The sequence below is a fragment of the Diabrotica undecimpunctata genome, chromosome 8, assembly GCF_040954645.1.
Source record: "Diabrotica undecimpunctata isolate CICGRU chromosome 8, icDiaUnde3, whole genome shotgun sequence".
NCBI classification, from domain to species: Eukaryota; Metazoa; Arthropoda; class Insecta; order Coleoptera; family Chrysomelidae; genus Diabrotica; species Diabrotica undecimpunctata.
In genome coordinates, this window is record NC_092810.1 from 27,706,634 (window position 1) to 27,728,356 (window position 21,723).

General features: G+C 32.9%; 1 protein-coding gene across 2 annotated transcripts in view; it reads left to right on the plus strand.

Moving 5' to 3' along the window:
- LOC140447334 (uncharacterized) overlaps nucleotides 1-19,837 on the plus strand; it is a 52,810-nt gene extending 32,973 nt beyond the window's left edge. For both annotated transcript variants that reach the window (XM_072539935.1, XM_072539936.1), the window contains exons 4-9: nucleotides 7,304-7,529; nucleotides 9,211-9,393; nucleotides 11,154-11,297; nucleotides 11,538-11,675; nucleotides 16,794-16,984; nucleotides 19,265-19,837. In XM_072539935.1, coding sequence (XP_072396036.1) covers nucleotides 7,304-7,529; nucleotides 9,211-9,393; nucleotides 11,154-11,297; nucleotides 11,538-11,675; nucleotides 16,794-16,984; nucleotides 19,265-19,570 — 1,188 coding nt within the window. In that variant the 3' untranslated portion in view covers nucleotides 19,571-19,837. The remainder of the gene's footprint in view (nucleotides 1-7,303; nucleotides 7,530-9,210; nucleotides 9,394-11,153; nucleotides 11,298-11,537; nucleotides 11,676-16,793; nucleotides 16,985-19,264) is intronic.
- The last annotated feature ends 1,886 nt before the right edge of the window (nucleotides 19,838-21,723 follow it).

Genomic DNA, 21,723 nt, shown 5'->3' on the forward strand with positions numbered 1-21,723 from the left:
CAAAAACTTTTAATTGCTCTTCTTCTCTTGGTGTTAATATAAATCTTTCTGCAGCATAAAGTACTATTGGTCTTTTAGTCGTTTTATAGATTTTCATTTTTGTGTTTCGGCTTAACTTTTTATCTCTTAACATTTTTTTATTTCTTTAAAACGCTGTATTCCACGTTTGAATTCTTCTTTTCATATCTACACTTTCCTTGCTTTTATTGACTAGTCAAATAGTTTAGTTGAATGTTTCAACTTCTTCAAAATGGTGTGCATCTATTGTCAGTTCTTTCATTTGTGTCTTCTTTTTCTTGCTTACGTCATGTATTTTATTTTATTTTTATTTATTTTCAGTCCTCTCAGTTTGGCTTTGTTTTCTATTTTTTGAAAGATTTTCTTTAATGCCTTTTTATCTGTTGCTACTATGGTTATATCGTCCGCATATCCTATTATTGGTACTACATTCTTGTTTATAGTTCCTGCGTTTGACAGCTTTTTTATTATCTTGTCTAGTGATAGAATAAAAAGTACCGTTGAGAGCGCATCTCTTTGTCTTACTACATTTTTTATTTTTATTATTTTTGCTCTTTCTACTGGTAATCTGGTATGCTTTGTTATAGAACAGAGCTATAAAAATAGAGAAATTAGAAACTTATATCAAGGGGTGAAAAATGAGAAAAAGGGTACCAAGGAAAACCTATACACTACAAAAACAAAAGTAGAAGAAATTTAGTAAGTGACGTAAAACAGAATATGAAGACGAAGAAGAAGTGAAGGAAAATGTCGATCAAGAACGAATAGAGGAAAGACCGCCTAACGAAAAAGAAATAAAAGAAATAATAGAGAAAATAAAGAATAATAAGAGCCCAGGAAGAGATGAAGTAACAGCTGAAATGTTTAAATATGGAGGACCAGTACTAATTAAGCATTTGGAAAAGTTGCTAAAAGACATATGGGAACAAGAAAAATTACCGATGGAATGGACCGAAGCGACACTGTGCATTTTTCACAAAAAAGGCGACAAAAGTTTATGCCACAATTACAGGGGAATAGCCCTACTAAATGTTGCATATAAAATACTTGCAGTAGGTATATATAAAAGATAAGCTATCTCAAAATATAGATAATGACATAGGGGAATATCAATGTGGATTCAGAAGAGGGCGCAGCACAGTGGATCAAATTTCCCTACTGCGCGAAATACAAGCAGAAAGCTACGAATATGGGAAACCTATAATGGCCCTATTCATCGACTTTAAGCAAGCGTTCGATAGGATAAAACGCAAAGAAATATACAAAGCACTACGTGAAATGGGAATTAGTGAAAAACTGATAAGAATGGTAAAAGTGACACTCCGAAAAACAGAGAATAGGGTTAAAATAAATGGCGAAGAAACAGATAAGTTTGAAGTCAGTGAGGGGGTGCGACAAGGAGACCCACTGTCATCGCTGTTGTTCAGTATCGTCCTCGAAGTTACCATCAGAGAAGCTGGAATCAACAGGTCAGGACTTATATATCAAAGAAAACACCAATGCTTAGCATTCGCTGACGACATTGTACTGATAGCCAGAAGTAAGCAAGAATTAAAAGAAATAATAAAAAAGATTAGAAATGAAAGCGAGAAAGAAAGGGATGTACATAAATGAAGAAAAGACCAAATATATGGAATGGACAGAAAGAGATTACCTACAAGAACAATATCTGACAGTAATAACAGATGAAAAAACATATAAATTCGAAGAAGTAGAAATATTCCAGTACTTAGGAGTGACATTCACGAGAAGACCAAATATGAAGGAAGAAATCCAAGCGAGAATTATGGCCGGTAACCGTTGTATTTTTGTACTAAACAATTTATTAAAAAGCAAAAACATATCCAGAAGGGCTAAGATAAGAATATATAAGACAGTAATAAGACCTATTGTATTATATGACAGTGAAACATGGACAATGAACAAATCCGAGCAAGTCTTGCTGCAAGTCTGGGAAAGAAAAGTCCTCAGGAAAATATTTGGAGGTAAATTATGGAATGGTATATGGATAAAAAGACCAAATATGGAATTAGAGGAGATGTATGAAGAACCGAATATCGTAGGGATCATAAAGTCACAAAGACTGAGATGGTTGGGACACATCCAAAGGATGGAAAACACTAGACTACCAAAAAGAATGCTAATGGGAGAAATAGGAGGGAAAAGGAAGAAAGGCAGACCGAAAACCAGGTGGAAGAAGGATGTTGAAAAAGACATAGAAAAACTTAAAATACCAAACTTGAAAAATAAAGCAACAAACAGAAAAGAATGGAAAAGAATAGTAACTCAAGCCATGGGCCTTCTAGGCCTGGAGAGCTAAATTATATATATATATATATATATATATATATATATATATATATATATATATATATATATATATATATTTATATATATATATATATATATATATATATATATATATATATTTATATATATATATATATATATATATATATATATAGACATATATATTGTTATGTTTCTTCTTTCCCAACCAAAGAAAAATAAATAAAAAAATCCATCGAAATAAAATTTCAAGATATCATTATAAACAAAAATGTATATAGTAATTTAAGATAAGATTTAGTGTAGATAAGAATAGAAATTTGTTTGGCAAACGACCTTTTTCCGTTTCAAACAAAATTATCAAAAAACCTTTGTTTAGAATTAGAAGACATTTTACTTGTAAGTTAATCTTTTCATTGTTTGTATAGTCGAGTATTAAATGACCATATTCTAATCTTTTGAAATATGTATAAATGATGTATTGACAAAACCAATTTTAAAGTAAGCTATTTAGTTTTTCTCTGAAACCGAAATTAGGCTTTTCCAAAATCATGGTAAACACAATTTGAGATTTTGATTGGACGGTCGTTTTTAAATGGGAATTTGTGAGCCGATCATGAGACGGGAGAAGTTAGTCATATTTTGGTCATCGAAAGGAAACAGTCGTTTGTCTCAAGATAGGGTGTGGTTCGTGAGTTTGGATACCGGCATAACGAAAAGAAGTGAATAGTTTGAAGAAGGAGATAACAAGTAGATTAAAAGAGGTCCTTGTATCTACCATGGGCATTTTATAAAGTATATGTGAAAGTATTCTTACGGCATCAAGTTGACAAAAGGAGGTCCTGGTGTCATAAATAAGTAGCTGAGTTTGGAGAAGTGAATCAGGTGTTTTTTGTGTAGTCTGCAGGAGGTTTGCAGAGACGTTAAGAAAGAGCCGAGGTGCCAAAGAGGAGAGATCACATCGTTGAGGAGACTGGACTTTTCTGGGTATTTTCCAACATACAACTCAAGAAGAAAATAAGCTGTGAGTGTTTGTACAATTGAATTTTATATCTGGGAAGGATCGGTTTGACATCATGGTCATTAGCATTCAAATTTAAGAACTGAGGTTTTGTTAGGCTAATCAAAAGTTTAAAGTTTTGTTGTTTCTTGTTTCAAGTAAAGAAAATTTTAAGTAAAATTGGTTTTCACGTAATATAAATGTATGTAGCTTTATAATCTTATTATTATAAAAATTTGATTTATTTTCTTGTATGCTGATTGATAAGATAACGACAGAATTTAATAATTGTTTTATTCGTTCATATAAAATAAAGAAACGTAAATCTTTGTAATATAATATATTTGTATTCTTATCCTTTCTTCTCTATCCCGATAAAAGACAACTAGAAAATCTTTTGAATCCATCGAACACAGGTAATATAAGGATTATTTTACTTTTGATAACAAATAAGTTATAATTCTTTTTTATTGGCTCAATAAACTAAGATTAAAGTCAAAATAAACAATCATAACAATATATATATATATATATATATATATATATATATATATATATATATATATATATATTTGCTCTTTCTACTGGTAATGCTTTGTTCTGTATGTATTGTTAGTCTGTCTCTAATTATACCAGTCATTACTTTATATGTTACATTCAGTAAATTAATTGCTCGGTAGTTTTTGCATATTCTATGGTCTCCTTGTTTGGAGATTGTCACTATAATTCCCTTCTTTCATTCTTCGGGCATTATTTCTTTGCTCCATATATTCTGTGTTAGTTCATAAATCTGTCTGTATAGTGCTTCCTCATCGTATTTTGTAAGTTCTGCACATACTCCGTCTTCTCCCACTGTTTTCTCGTTTTTAAGTTTGCATATTTTCTCTTTCACTTCTCTATAGGACAATTCTTCTTCTTCTTTATCTTGTCCCGTGTTTGTTATTGTTTCTTTTTCTTCTTCTCTACCCGCTTCTTGATATATTTTTTGAAATACTTCTGCCATTTTTCTACTTCTATAACTATATTAGATGCCCGTTTTCGTTTACCTAGTTTTAAGTATTGGTACAATGGTTTTGAGTTGTTTCTTTTATTTTCTCTGTCGTTCATAATTTCTTCTTCTTTTTGATTTTTTTTAATTTAAATAATTTCTTTGTCTTTTGACTTTGCTCTTTGTATTTTTCTCGTTCCTCTTCTTTACTTGTGCTTAATCATTTCAATCTTGTTTTATTCTTTTCTTCCACTGCTAATTTGTACTTATCGTCAAACTAATTATTTCTTCTTTTATTTCGTAATTTTGCCAACTACCTTCTCTGCTGCATTGTTTATTCCTTGTTTGATTTTTTTCACTGTTCCTTCATTTGTCGTTCTTTGAGCTGCATCTCTGTATTTACTACTTGTTCAAATCGATGTTGGCTCTTCTGTGAGATCTAACGTCATTTATCGATTGTTTGTGTGTCTTTTTAATCAGTACATGGTCAATTTGATTTCCCTTTAGACTTCCTGGTCTTATTCATGTTATTTTGTGTATGTCTTTGTGTTTATATCTCGTACTACTTATATACATGCAGCGGCTAAATTACGTGGTCTTTCTCCATTATTGTTTATTATGTCATGTCACTGTTTAATATATCTTCTTCCGGAATTTTCTCGCTTTTTCTTCTAGTGTTTTATAGAACTGCTGTTTTGTCAAGCCATCACTGTTTTATTTGTGTGTATAGACATTTATTATGGACAAGTTTTTCGGTTTGTTGTTTACTGTTATGCATGATATTCTTTTACATATGGGTTTAAATTCCATAACTTAATGTCTCATTTCTCCTATCACCATAAAATCAGTTCCTCCATATCCCTGTTTTTCTTCGCCGGCATACCATACTGTATAATTTTTATTTTCGACTTTTCCATGTCCTCTCGAACTGGTTTCCTTAATTCCTGCAATATCTATCTTGCATTATTTTAACTGTGTCGTAGTTCTTCCATTATTCCTGTTTCCCGCAGCGTCCTCGCGTTCCATGTTCCAATATTTTTTGTTATTTTCTTAATTCTCTTTCTCTTTTTTTGTCTATTGGTATTTGAAATATTTTGTTTATAGTTCAGTTGCTTTAGAACCATCAATATGGATCTCCTACCCGAACAATTCCTGTTCGTCACTGCCACATATCCTTCGTTTTCAACCTGCTAATCTTAGGTCCTTACTCTTCAATAGCCATTCTCCATAAATTTTTAAAAGTGTGAGTAATTTTTCAACTGTTCCTTTAGAAGGCAACGGTAATATATAAGCGAGGTTCCTGCAGAATCTGCCGCTTCTCGCATTTCCACCGCCATCGTTTTCGATCTGTCCATCCAGCAGACAGCTACCGCACTAGTTGTCTCGTTTCAATTCTGTCTACACTGGAATATACAGTATTTGTCCTCCTTCTAATATCTTCATTTCTGATATAATCCTTTTTGGATACACCACACGCTCTCCTTAAAAAATCCATTTCTACTACTTTTATTATTTTTTATCTTATTTCGTAATCTGCCAAACTTCTGCCCATAAGACATAATAGGCTCTACCAAGATTCGATAGATTGTCAATTTCGTTTCTTGTCTAATATCTTTAAACGATAGTAGAGAGTTTAGATGAATGTTTACCGCTTTTTTTTCCCTGCTACGTTCTGTTTTCGATGTCTCTTTTGTTAGTGCCTTCTTTAGATATAATAGATCCAAGATATTTATATTAATTGCATGTTTTTGTTACCAACAAAGGATACCAACAAAACGAAACAGATGCTAAGGTTGGCCGAAATGAAAACCCTAAGAACAATAGTGGGCAAAACAAGAAGAGACAGGGTGAGAATTACATACGTCAGAGAGCAGTGCAAAATTCAAGATATTGTAAAATGAGAAAGGCAGCGTAAGAGTATGTGGTACAATCATGTAAGACGAATGGATGAGAATACACTCCCAAAAATTGCCCTAGAAAATAACCCGCCCGGTTCAAGACCACCTAAAAGATGGAAGGATAGTTGGCAATATACCTTCCAGGAAATTAACCAGAGGCAGCTTCAGAATTAAACAGATCGAAAGATCTCCAAGAAGTAGAACAAGAAGAAGAAGCATGTTTTTGTGTTTCTAATTTCTAACTCTGTATCTTCTTCATCGTCTCCTATTTTAGGATAATCTGTCTTTGACATACTCATATTGAGGCCCCATGTTTCATACTCTTAGGGATAGATTCTCAACGTTCCAATCATCAGGGATATTTTGTCCTTTTAAGCATTTGTTAAATAGTTGAACCAACATCTTATGTAATAATTTTGGTCCATACTTTACCAAGTGTGTCTTCAGGTCTTGCTGCTTTACTGTTTTTCGATCTTTTGAGGGCATCGCTTAACTCTTCGGTTGTTATCTCAATTATTTGTGCATGTCCGGATATTTCTTTCATTTCGATCTCTTGAAATTTACATCTATCCTCTGTCAGTAACACCTTACAATGGTGTTTTCACTGTTTTAGATCTATTAACTGTAAGTTAGATTTTTCCTTTCCCTCCCTCTGGGGAGACTTTATCATCTTCCACGCTTGTCCAACCTCTTGTTCCACCCATATACCTATCTACCTCTGGACATCTTCGATCCCACATCTCATTTTTACTTTTCACTACTTTTCTTTTTACATCTTGTAATCTTCCTTTTTTTCTCATTGACATCCATTTTTGATAGCAGTTTTCTTCTTGTTTACTAACGTTTTCATATTCTCCGACCACCATTCTTTATTTTTTGTTTCATGTTTGTCTTTATACCCCAAAGCTTCACTTGCAGCCTCATAAATGAATTTTTTAAGTTGCTGGTACATTTCTTCGTCTGATATATTTTCTCGATCCACATTTTGTAATTTTGTTTCCAATCGTAATTTGTAAATATGCTATTTTTAATAACTTTTTATGATTTCGATACATTATATTAAAAATATATGAAAACATATTTTCTACTAAATAATGTTCACTATTTTAGCAAGCTGAAAGTTTGCCAGAGGGCACAATAGATTTATCAGAATTAATTAATACACATTTGGACGTTCCGGACCTTCAACCAGGAAATCCAGACGATGTAGCCATCATGCCTTACTCTAGTGGAACAACAGGATTACCAAAAGGGGTTTTGCTTACACATAAAAACTTGACATCCAATCTTACACAAATGAGTCATCCGGACTTCTCTACGCTTCAAGCACCAACAAGTAAGAATCCGTTAAATGTAGTATTCCATCAATTTTATACAGATATAATCGAAGGACTTTTTCATGTGGTGAAAGACTTTTAGTAGTAGCTTTTCGGATAACTCTAATATGTCACAAAAATAAGAAATTCGGCAACCCATGGGGTCTTCCTTTTCTTCTCTATTGTACTAGTTGGTAGAAAATTACTTTTAGTAAAAATGAATTACCAGAACGTTAAGTTAATGTAAAAACATATGGACCGCGGTTTACAATCCAGAGGAGCATAGGAATATTCCTAAAATAAAAACAGAAAGAATTTATCGGATCCATATTCTTTTGAGATACCATTAGTACTCGTAAAAACGATAAATCCGATAATTTTTAACAAGTCATTTACTTACTACGTACACTCCTCTTTCTCTGTCCTTTATCCTTCGTAAGGATGTGCGTTCTTCTCTTTCCTGCGCTTGTTGTGCAGTGGCAGACAGAGTAACCGGTGGTGCTCTTTATTTGGTCTGACCATCAAATCGTCAATCGTCACTTTGGCCTTCCGTGCATTAATTTTACGACAAAATGTATGACTAATAGTATCTAGTCTCTTCAAGTTCACCTATACTTCTGCTAGGGATGACGTCTTCTCTTTTGTTTTGATGGCATTTCGATGTTCTTCTCGTCTAATGTCTATTCTTCGATTGGTCTGTCCGATGTACGATTTTGTCGCAGTTCTCACAAGGGATCTTGTATACTCCTTGATTTTCCAATGGAATTTTTGTTTTCATGGATGGTAAGGGTCTTTATATAGGGTAGATGATTTTTTCAATTGGTTTTTTCTTCTTCTACCGGATCTCTGATTTTGTTTCGGAATTTGTGTGTTTTTCCTTTGTGAATTTTCTTCTTTCTATAGTCCTCATTTGTCAGCTTTTCGGATTTTATGATTAGAGTTTTGATCCTACCGAAGTTAATTGTGTAGGATGATGGTGTGAATGATATATAGTGATATATACTGGTTATATCTTTTAATGCCCATCCTTACAGCTTCCTATCCTTGGCTTAAACTCTTTGCTTATTTTGTTTAGATTACTGTAGAGCTTTAGAGTTTTGTTTTAGTTTCTTAGCCCTTCTGGGCATTTTAACTCTCGCTCTTTCTCTTTCTCTTTCTAATGGCGCTACAGCCCAAATCGAGCCTTGGTCTTTTCTAAACTATGCCTCCAGCCTTGCGGGTCCCGCGCCAATTTCTCCAGGTTCTTACGTCTAGAAGATTTTGCACATTCGCTGGCACTTCATCCTGCCACTTTTAACATGCCCTTCCTTTTGATCTTGCACCCTGCGATTCATTATATAGAGCTCTTTTAATGACTATAGACCTATAGAAAGCATAGGTCCATACTTTCTAACTGTTTTTCCTCAAATTGTCTTGTTTCTCTTCAATCTTTCTTGTTCTCTTCTTATGGTCAAGAATTATTCCTTTGTTATTTTTCGTGCGCCCTACTTTATTTTTCTTAAGGTATTATCTATTTTTGTTATCTGTTGTTTCTTGGCACTGCTTGTCAAACCATTCGTTATTTTTTAACTGGTTTAGTTTTTTCCAATATTTCCGTTGCCTTCTTAGTTATTATGTTTCTTCCTTTAAAAAATAGTAAATAAATTATATATTCTTTTAATCCCATGAATTACATATAATAGACAACGATTTATTTTTCAGATGAATATCAAGATATGTCACCAGCAGTGCTGCCATTTTATCACATATATGGCTTAATGTTGAATTTCCTCTTCATATGCCATGGAACTAGATGTGTAGCTCTCGATAAATTCACTCCAGAATCTTACATAGCAGCCTTGAAGAATAACCCTATCAGTATAATTTTTGCAGCTCCTCCTTTAGGTAATAAAAATGTTTATACGGAGTGATTCTTTGGAAGTTCCACTTAAAAATTTTATAGAAAGTTGACATAACAGAAATTGATAGAACAGCTGTTATACTCTCAATACAAGGTTATGCTACCTTATACTGAGTATTTTACGAGATGTGACAAATTTTATTTTGAAATTGTCCAAGTTGAAACTGTATCTTTAAAAACACTAAAATTGCAAAGGATATTAGCAATATCTTTTGTTTCAGTACTCATATTTTAAATCCATATAATCACTATCCATGATGTAACCACACCTTCTTATCAAAGTTTTTTGCAAAAGTTTAAGGTAACAATCTAATCTGTAATTAACTGACCTAAAAATTAAATTACTTACAGGATCATTTACAAATATTAACAAACAGGACTGATAAAACCCAATAAATATTTCTCTCATGGGAAAAAGATTCCCATGAGATTTTTTTTGCATAAATACTTTCATGAGATACCTCAAAATAAGATTCAAGAGACGCAAAGTTTTTCAAATTTTTTTACACATTTTTTTCTTGTAAACAAATTATAACAATAAATTTTTCTATCAGATGTCGCTATTGCGTCCATAACGAAGCCATTTTATTGTTGCTTCTTAAAAGACAGAAAAGATTTATTTTTCACGTTGAGAACGCCTATAAATAACTGTTCTGATGAGACTTACGTATCGAAATACGTATCAACAGATACATAGACGCTTTGTACGTGAAATCAAATCTTTGCTGTCTTTTTCATTTTATTCGGATCTACTCTATATGAGTACAAGAAACAAATTCGTTAAGGATTTCTGCTTAGTTGATAGACATGTCGTGGAATGAAAATTTTAGATTCCCCATGTCTCTATTAACATCTTTATCAACGTCTGTTATACCTTGCATTTTTAGAAGGTTCAGATTAAAGCGGAAATCTGAATTTGTTTCGAAACTATCTTACCGATTTTTCAAAGGAAATTCATTACATTCTGCCAGTATTGCAGTCACTGGCGAGGATGTCATCCCACCGATGCAATTGTTCTTAATTCTGTGTGTATCTCTTGTAGTATTTGTTGATTTGGGAATGCTAAATTAAATTTTTTAAACAGATTTTCAAATTTATCTGGGAGTTTTTGTAAAATTTGTATTTCTAATTTTTCTTTATATGATTGAAAAGATTCCCTGTTGGGATTGGGAATAATAGGATTTGAATTTATATTTTTAATTTTGAAAGGGGGGATTTATTTACGGAAACGGGAGAGACTGCTTTTCGTTTTTTAGGTTGTTGGGTAGAGGGACGTTGTACCCAGTTTTTTACTACTTGTGTTAGAATAGTCGTTAGGGTTGGTATTACCATTTAATTCAGGAAAATTTTGGAAGTTATTTAAAATTTCAAATTTATGTAACAATTTTAAAGTAAGATGGATTCTTTATTAAAACTTCGGCCTCCTCAAAAGATACATTTTTCAGACATAATTTTTTTAATCTTAAATTGTTCCTGATAGTTTGGACATTCTTTTGATATAGATTTATGGTGGATTACGTGAACATTGGAATCTAGAATGTTTTATAGGTAAGAATATGGAGTTAGTAGATGCTCTTAAAAAGAGGAGAGTACAAATTGCGTGCATTCAAGAAATGAGGTGGAACGGACAAAGGAAGAAAGAAAGAGGTGAAGGATACAAATTGTGGTGTGTAGGAAAAAGTAACATTAGGAATATTCCACCTGATAAAAATATATATTAATCGTTTTATTTTTTTCATTTTAGTACTATTTCTGACAGCCCATCCAGATGTTAAATCAGAATATTTCAACAGTTTGAAGACCTTGTCTTGTGGTGCAGCACCGCTTGGATCTCTTGATGAAGAACGGTTCCTGCAAAAGGTTGGAAGGGATGTAAATATAATTCAAGGTGAGTAATGTTAATATCACTTATCTAAACGGGTTTATTTTAAACTAAATGTTTAAGTCATGTGAGCATTGATTTTCTAACAAAAAAGTATATAATTTCTTTTTTGTCCCACAAAATCCATTGCACGTCATCAATAAATGGCATCACTACTACTACTATGTTTATAAATATTTCTTATATCTTAATATAAATTTATCCACAATTTAATTCAATTATAATAAGTTTTCTTTACTATTATAGGTTACGGATTGACTGAAACATCTCCAGTTGTTTCGTTTACTCCGAAAAACATAGTAAGATCGGAGAAGAATATTGGATCAGTAGGAAGGCTTGTTTCCAATACCATTGCGAAAATTATAAATCCTGACGATCCAGAAGGTAAGACCTAACTCGATTAATATTTCTACTAGTGTTTCTACATCATATCATCATTTTTTTAATACAGTTTATTGAATAATAATTTAACTCACAACATTTAGTTAAGTAAAAAATTAATTAAAATCCTTTGTAAAAGGTATATATTTATTTAAAAACCCAAACGGGCTGTGTTAGACAAAACGTTTTCGGAATTCATCATTCCATTATCGGTGTCCTAGAAAATATGTAACCACTTAATTAAAAGGAACATGAAGTTTAAATTTTGACCAAGGTTAAAGAAAAGTGTGGTTAATACTTACTAGAAGTACATGAATGTAGCCACTAAATTTATGGGTAAAAACCCGTTAACAAATAATTAGTTACATTTGTTCGACATTATATCTTATAAATAATTAGGATGTTAAAGTTACCGTTGGATTAGGTAACATGGCGACATATGACTCCACGTTGAAGTTGCAAGTCCTGAGACGGTGTGTCTACGAGGACTTTATGGAAGCAACTGAATGAAATGACAATGTTGACAAGTTAGGACGGAAGTCGTAACAGAGTAGTCAATATAACTGTATGTGTCTACTTAAGACAAAAGCCAACGTTATTTGTCCATAAAGCTTAATATATACAGGACCTTAATAAGACCGGTTTTGATATATGGGGCTGAAACGTGGATCTTATCTCAAAATGTTAAAAGACTTCTTGGTATTTTTGAGAGAAAAATTCTTAGAAAGATTTTTGGGGCCGTAAATAAAAATGGGCTATGGCGTCGAAGATACAACTTTGAACTATATCAGTTATACACCGATCCTGATATTGTGAAATTCGTTAAAGTGCAGAGACTTAGATGGGCTGGACACATTGCTAGGATGTCAGATCACGAATACACGAAGAGATTAACATTTTCAAAACCAGAGGGAACAAGAAGCAGAGGACGAACACGAATGAGATGGATTGATGATGTGAAAGAAGACCTACCGATTCTAAGGGTTAGAAGATGGAGGGAAGTTGCCAGGAATCGACAGGAATGGCGACTTCTTTGTGAGCAGGCCAAGATCCACAATGGATTGTCGAGCCACTTATGATGATGAAATGGGATAGGATTGATTAATGTTAACTTTATTATATATATATATATATATATATATATATATATATATATATATATATATATATATATATATATATATTGTTATGATTCATTTTATCCGCTAAAGATAAAATTAAAATTACTAAATAGACCATCTAAATAAATTTTCAAGATATCCTGGAGAGTTGTTATGCTATGTAAAATTAAAAATAATATTGGTTTGCTCTTAATATATTTCAAATTATAAAATATAATAATTCAAAATATTTCAACTGATAAACTATGAAAGATATTTCAAAGAAATGAAAGTCCATTATCTTTGGGTTACCTGTAGTAAACAAAATTTAAGATATGCATAAATTATTTTCTTTGTAAAATATATTTGAGTGAACGTAGTGAATTGAACAATACAACCGGGTTTTCCAAATGGACTTGTACAGTGAATAAAGACAATAGGGTAGAATTTAGAAATTATATTTCTCCGTTAGTTCTTAAGAATTTGTAGAAACCGATTAGCATGTTAATAGTTTGTAGGAAATTTATAATTGTAGGTAAAATTGTTGTTTGTTATCTAAATGGGGATAAATATGACGAACCTTGATTGGCAAAGAGTGAAAAAAGTGGGGGAGATAGATGAATGAGAGTTTAGCTAGATTTTAGAAGAAAAAAAGATCATCAGTTGTTTTCCAAGGGTGCAAGGCGAACAGTCGTAGTTCTTTGGCGGTTCCCAAATGATAGTAAGCATTAGAAGTGAATGTTTGTAAGTTTTTGTGGACTCAGTGTATCCTGACGGAAGCTGATCCAGTAAAATATTGTAAGTCATACTTTTCTGCTTATATATTCCAAGAGTCACTGTTCAGGCCGGAACGAGAGATTCAGTTTATCGAGAGGAGAGGAAGTTTATCTTTTGAACGATACGTGCATCTGAAAGAGATCATTGAAGACGAGAGGCTCGCAATAATTTGTTGTAAGATTGCTGATTACCTAGGGAACTGCTAAGAATAGATAGTGTAGGCTACAAGGAACAAGGATTTGGACAACTCATCATCAGAGAGATAGTTTTTTTTTTTCATTCGTCAGTTTTTCCTTTATCAACAAAGTTTTTTTTTAATTGCTTCAGAAAAGATAGAAATATTTATCAGGAGATATAGAACAACAATTTTGATTTGAAATTTTAATTTATATAGTATATAACATTAATTTTTGAAGGTTCACGTACGTAGAACAAAATTTTGATAATCATTGTATGAGATATTTTTTGTTTAAGATATTTGAGTGTGAATTTTATTTCAATATATAATTTTGTATCATATATGTTTATTATTCCGGTATTCCTCAGACCTTACCTATCATATGTAAAGCATAGAAATTGAAGCACGAATATAACCCTGAGATAAGAGAATTAAATAGTGTGATAAAATCATAATTGCATCATTTAAATAAATTTAAATAATTAATTAATTAGCTAATTAATTGCGTGGCGCACCTCTAACTTTTAATATCACATTATCACATTATCACATATATATATATATATATATATATATATATATATATATATATATATATATATATATATATATATATATATATATATATAAATATAATTATTTATATATATATATATATATATAATATATATATATATATATATATATATATATAATATATATATATATATATATATATATATATATATATATATATATATGAGACGTGTAGATGCAACACCGAACATGTCACATTTTGGTCGAAAGAAAACTAACACCAGGATTCTGTTCATTATAACCTATTGTATCAGTCCACAATGAAAATTAGTTGCAAAACAGGCCTTTTACCGTAAAATATTACAATCAAATATTAATTGTAGTTTTAAAAGCGGACAAAGCCCAAGCGTCTTGGTTGCAAAATCGGACATCGACGTTCGACCAATGGACTGCAATCGCATGACGTAGCGCAGCACATGTCTGTTTTGTTATTCCCGGCAGCGTAATCATTACTTTTAGTTTCTAATCATAATACGTTACAGTGCTTTGTTACAATATTTTAGAGATGAATAAATCCTTCTTAAGTGAGGTTAGCATGGGTTCTGGAAGGAAGAAAAAAGTACAGAAAGCAGAATGGAGAAGATCTAAAGCTAAAGTTAACAGGTAAATATTATAACGATGAAGTGCGTGGTGTGTGAATTAATTTTTCGAGAATGCAAAAACTAACCTCAAAAATTGCATTATGTATTAATGAGTCAAAACTTAAAAAACGTACACGAAACGTATTTCGGAAAGCTTTACCTAAATGCGATTGGCAAAATACAATAACATGTTTTAATTATCTTTTTTAACGGTACCTAAGCCATTTTTGTTTTGTTGTAGGTATTTGCCTAAAGGTTTACCAACATTTCCAAAGTGTAAGACATTCAGCAGCAAAATGGAGATATTCAACACTCTCGATGCAGGATGTCAAAAAGTTCCATGAAGATTTTTATAAAACTGCAGATTAACTCACACAAGATCAGTTCATTTCTCGCTTTTGTATTATTCAGAAACCAAAACGGCAGCGACCTAGAGATGCAACAAAACAGAAGGAAAAACAGTTTGTTATTTTGTTCGAAAACGAAATTTAAAAGAAGTCCAAGTCTGCAGAGATGCTTTTCTTGGATTGTTAGGTATAACCAAGCACCGCGTCAATGTTGTTTTAACACGTTTCTAAGTCGATGGTAATTTAAAAGAGAAAAGAGGTGGAGACAGAAGAACAGACCTTTATAAGGATAAATTGGAAGCAGTAAAAACGTTTATTAAGACATTAAAAGCTGATGAATCTCATTATTGCAGAGGAAAATCAGCTATAAGACAGTACCTTCCTGCAGACCTAAATATTACAAAGTTATACAAAATGTATAAACAACAAGCTGATGATGCTACTTAAGTCAAGTTCAGCTATTTTCACAGCGTATTTAGCCAATTCTATAACGTGGGCTTTGGAAGTCCTAAAACAGATATATGATCAACATGTACTGAACTAAAGGAACGAATAAAAGTCGAAAATGATCTTGATAAAAAGAAAGCATTGCAGATTAAACAAGAACTTCATTCAAGACGCGCCAAAGCTGTTTTGACCATTTGAAAGAGAAGACTGACGGATTAATGGTTTTTTCATATGATTGTGAAAAGAATTTGGTGCTGCCCAAAGTACCTGACCAAAGGGCTTACTATAGTCGTCAACTTTACCTACATAATTTCACCGTTGTTAAAGATTCTTCAAAGGGAAACTTAAACAAAAATAATGTATATGCCTACTCTTGGATGGAACATGAACGATACAAATTCAGCAGTATATAATTGTCTGAAAAGGAATGAGCCTACTATGACTGACATTCATACTGTACGTCTAGTATCCGATGGATGTCCTGGACAAAACAAAAACTGTACAATATTAACTATGTGTGCAAATTGGCTTCAGGAAGCTTCCAAGAACGTAACTAAACTTCAGATCATATTTCCGGTAACAGGTCATTCCTATATACCTCCTGATCGAGTATTTGGCGTCAGTGAGAAAAAATTGAGACAGGTAGACACCATAACAACTTCTGATGCATATTATGCAGTTTTTGAGGAGCAGGCAATATTGTTTTTATTAAAAAAAGACTGGATTGTCCAGGATTGGAAAAAAACAGCTGATGCATTCATTAAAGCACCCAGTTCATTACATTTCAAGATTTCTTAAATAAAACGTCTTATATTAAACCGTACATCGCTATTCGCATTCGGTTTTAAGAAAATTAATAAAAATTTTATAACTCGCTTCTTGAATTCCCGTTTATTTAGATCCATAACTTTGATGGAAAATAAAAATTCGCTTAGTTGTTTCGATTCTATTGCTCCCTTGGGTGCATTTTCCGGGCTTAAACCCTAGCACAATGTTAAATTGGAACTGGTCATACAATTATTGACTTTATTCACATAAAAGCTTAAAAGTACCGTCCATACAATAAATTTTAATACAAATTCAATACATTGGTATTTTTAAATATCGTGTTTCAGGTACACCACTTGGTCCTAACGAAAAAGGGGAGATTTTATTGAAAGGTCCTCAAGTTATGAAAGGATATTTCAATAGACCAGAAGAAACCAAAAACACGTTCTTGGGCGGTTGGCTAAGGACTGGTGATATAGGATATTACAATGAAGATAATATGTTATATATTACTGATAGACTGAAAGAGCTTATTAAAGTAAGTAATTTTTTATATCTTTTGAATCTAAAATCTTTTTTATATTGTATATCATTAATCTCTTGTGTTTAATTAATTTCAAAACGCAGAAAATATTAACGGTAAATAAGGGTAGAAGACAAAATCCTGGATAAAAAATCGAAGGGAATGTTTCAGTTGAATGATTCAGTTTTAATTACTTGGGGAATTATTCCCATTATATTTCAGGACTTAAACGCTAAATGGAACTACACTATGTATATTGGTAAAAGTTACATAGATGGACGAGTGAGGCTAGTCAGTCCATTTAGCGGTATACCTCAAATGTATGTTATTTGGGTATAAATGGGTATAACCAGAGTAGACAGGATTAGAAATGAGGCAGTCAGAGAACATCTTAAGGTCCAACCAATTATTAAGAAAATTGAAGAGGTCCAACTGAGATGGTATGGATACATGGTTAGAATGAATCAATAAAGACCAGTTAAAAAAGTATGGGAAGCAAGAAAACAAACCAAGAGACCAAGGGGCAGGCCAATGAAGACATGGGATGATAATGTAACCTCAATCCTAGAGACACGAGGAATCAGTAAAGAACAAGCAAGAAACCAAGCAAAGAATAAGAAGCAATGGAGAAAAATTGTACATGCAACTAACTAAAGACATTACACCCGACACATTATTCAAATCGAGAAGGTTTTCTTTGTCTTTCGGCAAGTTTGTAATTAACGTCTTCTCAAACCATTCTTCATATAGATCCCCATCCATTTCGTCGTGGTGATCAGCGGTTCCTTTCTTGGCCAAGAAAGTTAATTCGGCCCATGCCACAAAACCAGTTTCGCTTCCAGCATGAAGAAGAACAAACCGAGTACCGTTTTGAGTTGGAGCTTTCAATCCAGTAGAGAGCCCTTTTATGAAGGCATCTCGTCGATTCTTGATCGTTGTGTCCCTCCATTCCTTTTTGACTGAAGCTCCGACGTTAGTCCAAGACTTATCGGAATAAACAAGGTTTATATTATTCTTTTTCCTCAATGTTTTTATTTGTCCGAGGTATTTGTGTCTTCAGGATATGATATCTTTTCTTTCCATCTTTATCCTCGACCTCTTTTAGCATATTCAAAACCCATGTCGTTTGGTAGCGTACGAAATGTGGTTTTTGAAAAAGCTCATCATCCTTCACTCTATTCATATGCTATCGACGGTTAGTGGTATGTTTTACAAAAAAAAATTATGGACAATTTTCCTTATTCGAGATTTCACTCCCTCATCGTAAGTATTCTCACATGAATTGGACTAGAAACTGTTTTTCTTCCTTTTTTTTTCTGCACCGGTTTCAGTTCGTCTTGTTGGGCCCCTTCGCTGATGTCATAAATTTTGCGAACATTCACACCGCATATTTTAGAAACTTTTTCCACAGTTTTAGTCAAGTTTTCACAATTTTTAAGTGCAGATGATAGTTCGATACATTTAACACCATACATCTTATTTGCACACTAAGAGTCATACCGTGTTTGAAATTCAGGACAGATAATGGAAACGGCTCCATGATGTAGGTATTTTCATCCGCTTGTGAAACTGAAATAGAACTGAGCTTTCATAGTTTTTGTCAACAAGTTTTTCGTCTAATGGACAGTACACAAATCGACAAAGAGACATGTTTGCTTTGCGTGGACAATGGGGATTAAAACTGAATCGCGCTCCTAATAACTTTATTCTTCTTGATGTGCCTATCCGTTACGAATGTTGGCGATCATCATGGCAATCTTTATCTCATCTGCAGCAGCGCGGAAAAGCCGCACAGATGTTGTATTGAACCAGATTCTGAGGTTCTTTAACCAAGATGTTCTTCTTCTTCCTGGACCTGGTTTTCCAAATATTTTTCCTTGCAGGAAGCTATTGAAAATTGATGAATGTAGATAAGCTATCGACAATGAGTTTTTGATATATTTTACTTTTTTATAGTGTTTTATTATTTATACTTCGATGATTGAATCATGCTTTAGTTGAAACAATAATGATAGTCTTTTATACAACCGTACGCAATTGTTGTGTGCGCGTATATCCAGTACTATCATTCTTAAATCCGGTCCTGATGCGTTGCTCGGGACAAACCGGCAACGTGGTCGGCCGTTCCCCTGTAAGAAATACATTGCCCATCTTACCTGCACTACATCTTGCTGTGGCTTCTACTATAGCAGTGAAGATCTCTAAGACCACTTGTGACTTCTTCTTCATTAATTAATAAAATATAAAACATAAAAAGTTTTAACACCCTTAAAATATAAGTTCTATTAATTTTAGGTAAGAGGCTTCCAAGTAGCTCCGGCTGAATTAGAAGAAATAATAAGAGATCATCCATCTGTAGCTGAAGCCGCCGTGATAGGTATTCCTCATCCCCTGAGTGGAGAAGTACCCAGGGCCTATATAGTTCCCAAGAAAGACAAAACTGTAGATATTGAAGAACTAGATCAGTACGTGTCAAAAAAAGTAGCTAAATATAAGAAGATCTCAGGTGGAATCCAAATTGTTGACGTTATTCCTAAGAATCCATCTGGAAAGATATTGAGGCGAAAACTGAAGGAAAACTATCTGGAAAAAGAAATTTAGTAAAATATTTAAGATAAATGGATTATAAGAAGGAGCGAATAGTTTTATATCATACACATTAGGTTTGTTCCAACAAGCGGCCAAACCAGTCAGAAACTACCACCGAGTATTCGACCAGCGCGAGTAGAAGGGATAACACCGATAACAGTTTGACTGTTTGTAAGAACATACCTATTATATGTGGTGGAAATGTTTAAACATTTTATTATGGACTGTTTTAATTTAATCATTGTTGGTATTAAATAAAGTTTCTTAGTTGCATTTTAATTTAGAGTATGCACTTCCATAATTCATATTATATTAATGTTATCTTCTATTCTGTCTTCGCAAATAATGTCTCATTACAACAAACAAATTGACAAAGAAATAAAGAATGTCGAAAAAGAAAGAATTGACACGATATGTTTAACATCCGCAAGAAAGTCAAGGAGGCAAAAGGTTTATACAATTCAAAGAGATTGGTAAATTTAACTGACGCTCAGGGGTATCTAGTAGTTGACATATCAAAACAAAAATAATTTATATTTGTATAATTATATCTGAGAGATGGAAAACCGTTTATACGGAATTACTTTGCTTGATCTTCATCACCTAGCTTTCTAGTAAGCCTAAAAAAATAAAATAGACCATTCATACAACGAAACAAAGAAACTTGCAGGTTTTGATTGGGCGTACAGATTTCGAAAACGGCACCAAAGGCTTTCATTACGTAAACTCGAATCAACAACTGCTGCAAGGGCTAAAGCTTTTAATCATTACAAAATTTTCGATTTGTATTAAGGATTGGGTTTGGATTGGGATTGAATTAAGGAAACAAATGAAAAATGGAAAAACACCCGGGCATGGAGACATTCCCATCGAGTTGGTGAAACATGGACCGAATGCTCTTTTGGAAAGCTTAGTGAATATTTTTAATAAATGCTTAATTGAAGGCCAAACGATTCCAGAAGATTGGAATTTGGCCCACATTAGCCCCATTTATAAAAAGGGAGACAGAAAAGAATGCGGAAATTATAGAGGCATTAGCGTAACTAGCTCGCTGGGAACGTTATATGGTCGTATATTGAAAAGAAGAATAGAAGAGGAGTATAAAGAAATTGAAGAACAAAGCGGCTTCAGAGCAGGAAGATCGTGCGTGGACAACACATTTACCCTTCAACAAGTAATTGAAAAACGAACAGCTCGAAACCTCCCTACGCATCTGGTATTTATAGATCTGGAGAAGGCTTATGATACATAATTGATGGATTCGACCGTTACTTGATGAAAATTCATTTTATGTAACAATAAAACACTGAAAACTTTGTTTTCAAAACTTCCACAAAATTTATTTTAAATTCTTATCACTACAGCTGTTTCGGCTAATTGCCTTTCTCAACTTGAGAAAGGCAATTAGCCGAAACAGCTGTAGTGATAAGAATTTAAAATAAATTTTGTGGAAGTTTTGAAAACAAAGTTTTCAGTGTTTTATTGTTACGCTTATGATACAGTTCCTTTAAAACTCTTATTTAGTGTCTTGACGAAAACGGACCTTAATAAAACATATCTAAAAGCAATACTGAACATTTATAAATGTCCTCAAAGCACTGTAAAAACAGGAAATACTTTCTCAAGGGTATTTACAGTAACGAAAGGCTTAAGACAAGGATATTGTCTTTCCCCCACCCTAATCAAAATATATATCCAAGAAGCACTGCACCAGTGGAGACAAAAATGTGTGGGAATGGGGTTGAAGCTTAACAACCATTATCTGACAACGCTGTTCTTTGCAGATGATAAAGTACTAATTGCAAGCTGTGAAGAAGATGCAGATTACCTATATGCTTAGAAAGCTCAAAGATGAATACGAAAAATGGGGGATGAGCATGAATATGTCTAAAACAGAATATATGCGAATAGGCAGTGAAGACGAAGACCCGGATTTGGAAATTAGACAAATGAAAAGGTGCTACGAATACAAATATTTGGGAAGTATTATCTGCAGTAAAGGAAAACGGAACGAGATATGGACTATAGAGTGCAACAAGGCAGGAAGAGTGTTCAAATTCTGAATTCGATACTTTGGTCCAACAAAGCTACTATGAGAACTAAAATGACTATCTACAAAGTAATTGTAGAGCCCATTCTTACATATGGAGCAGAATGTTGGCAAA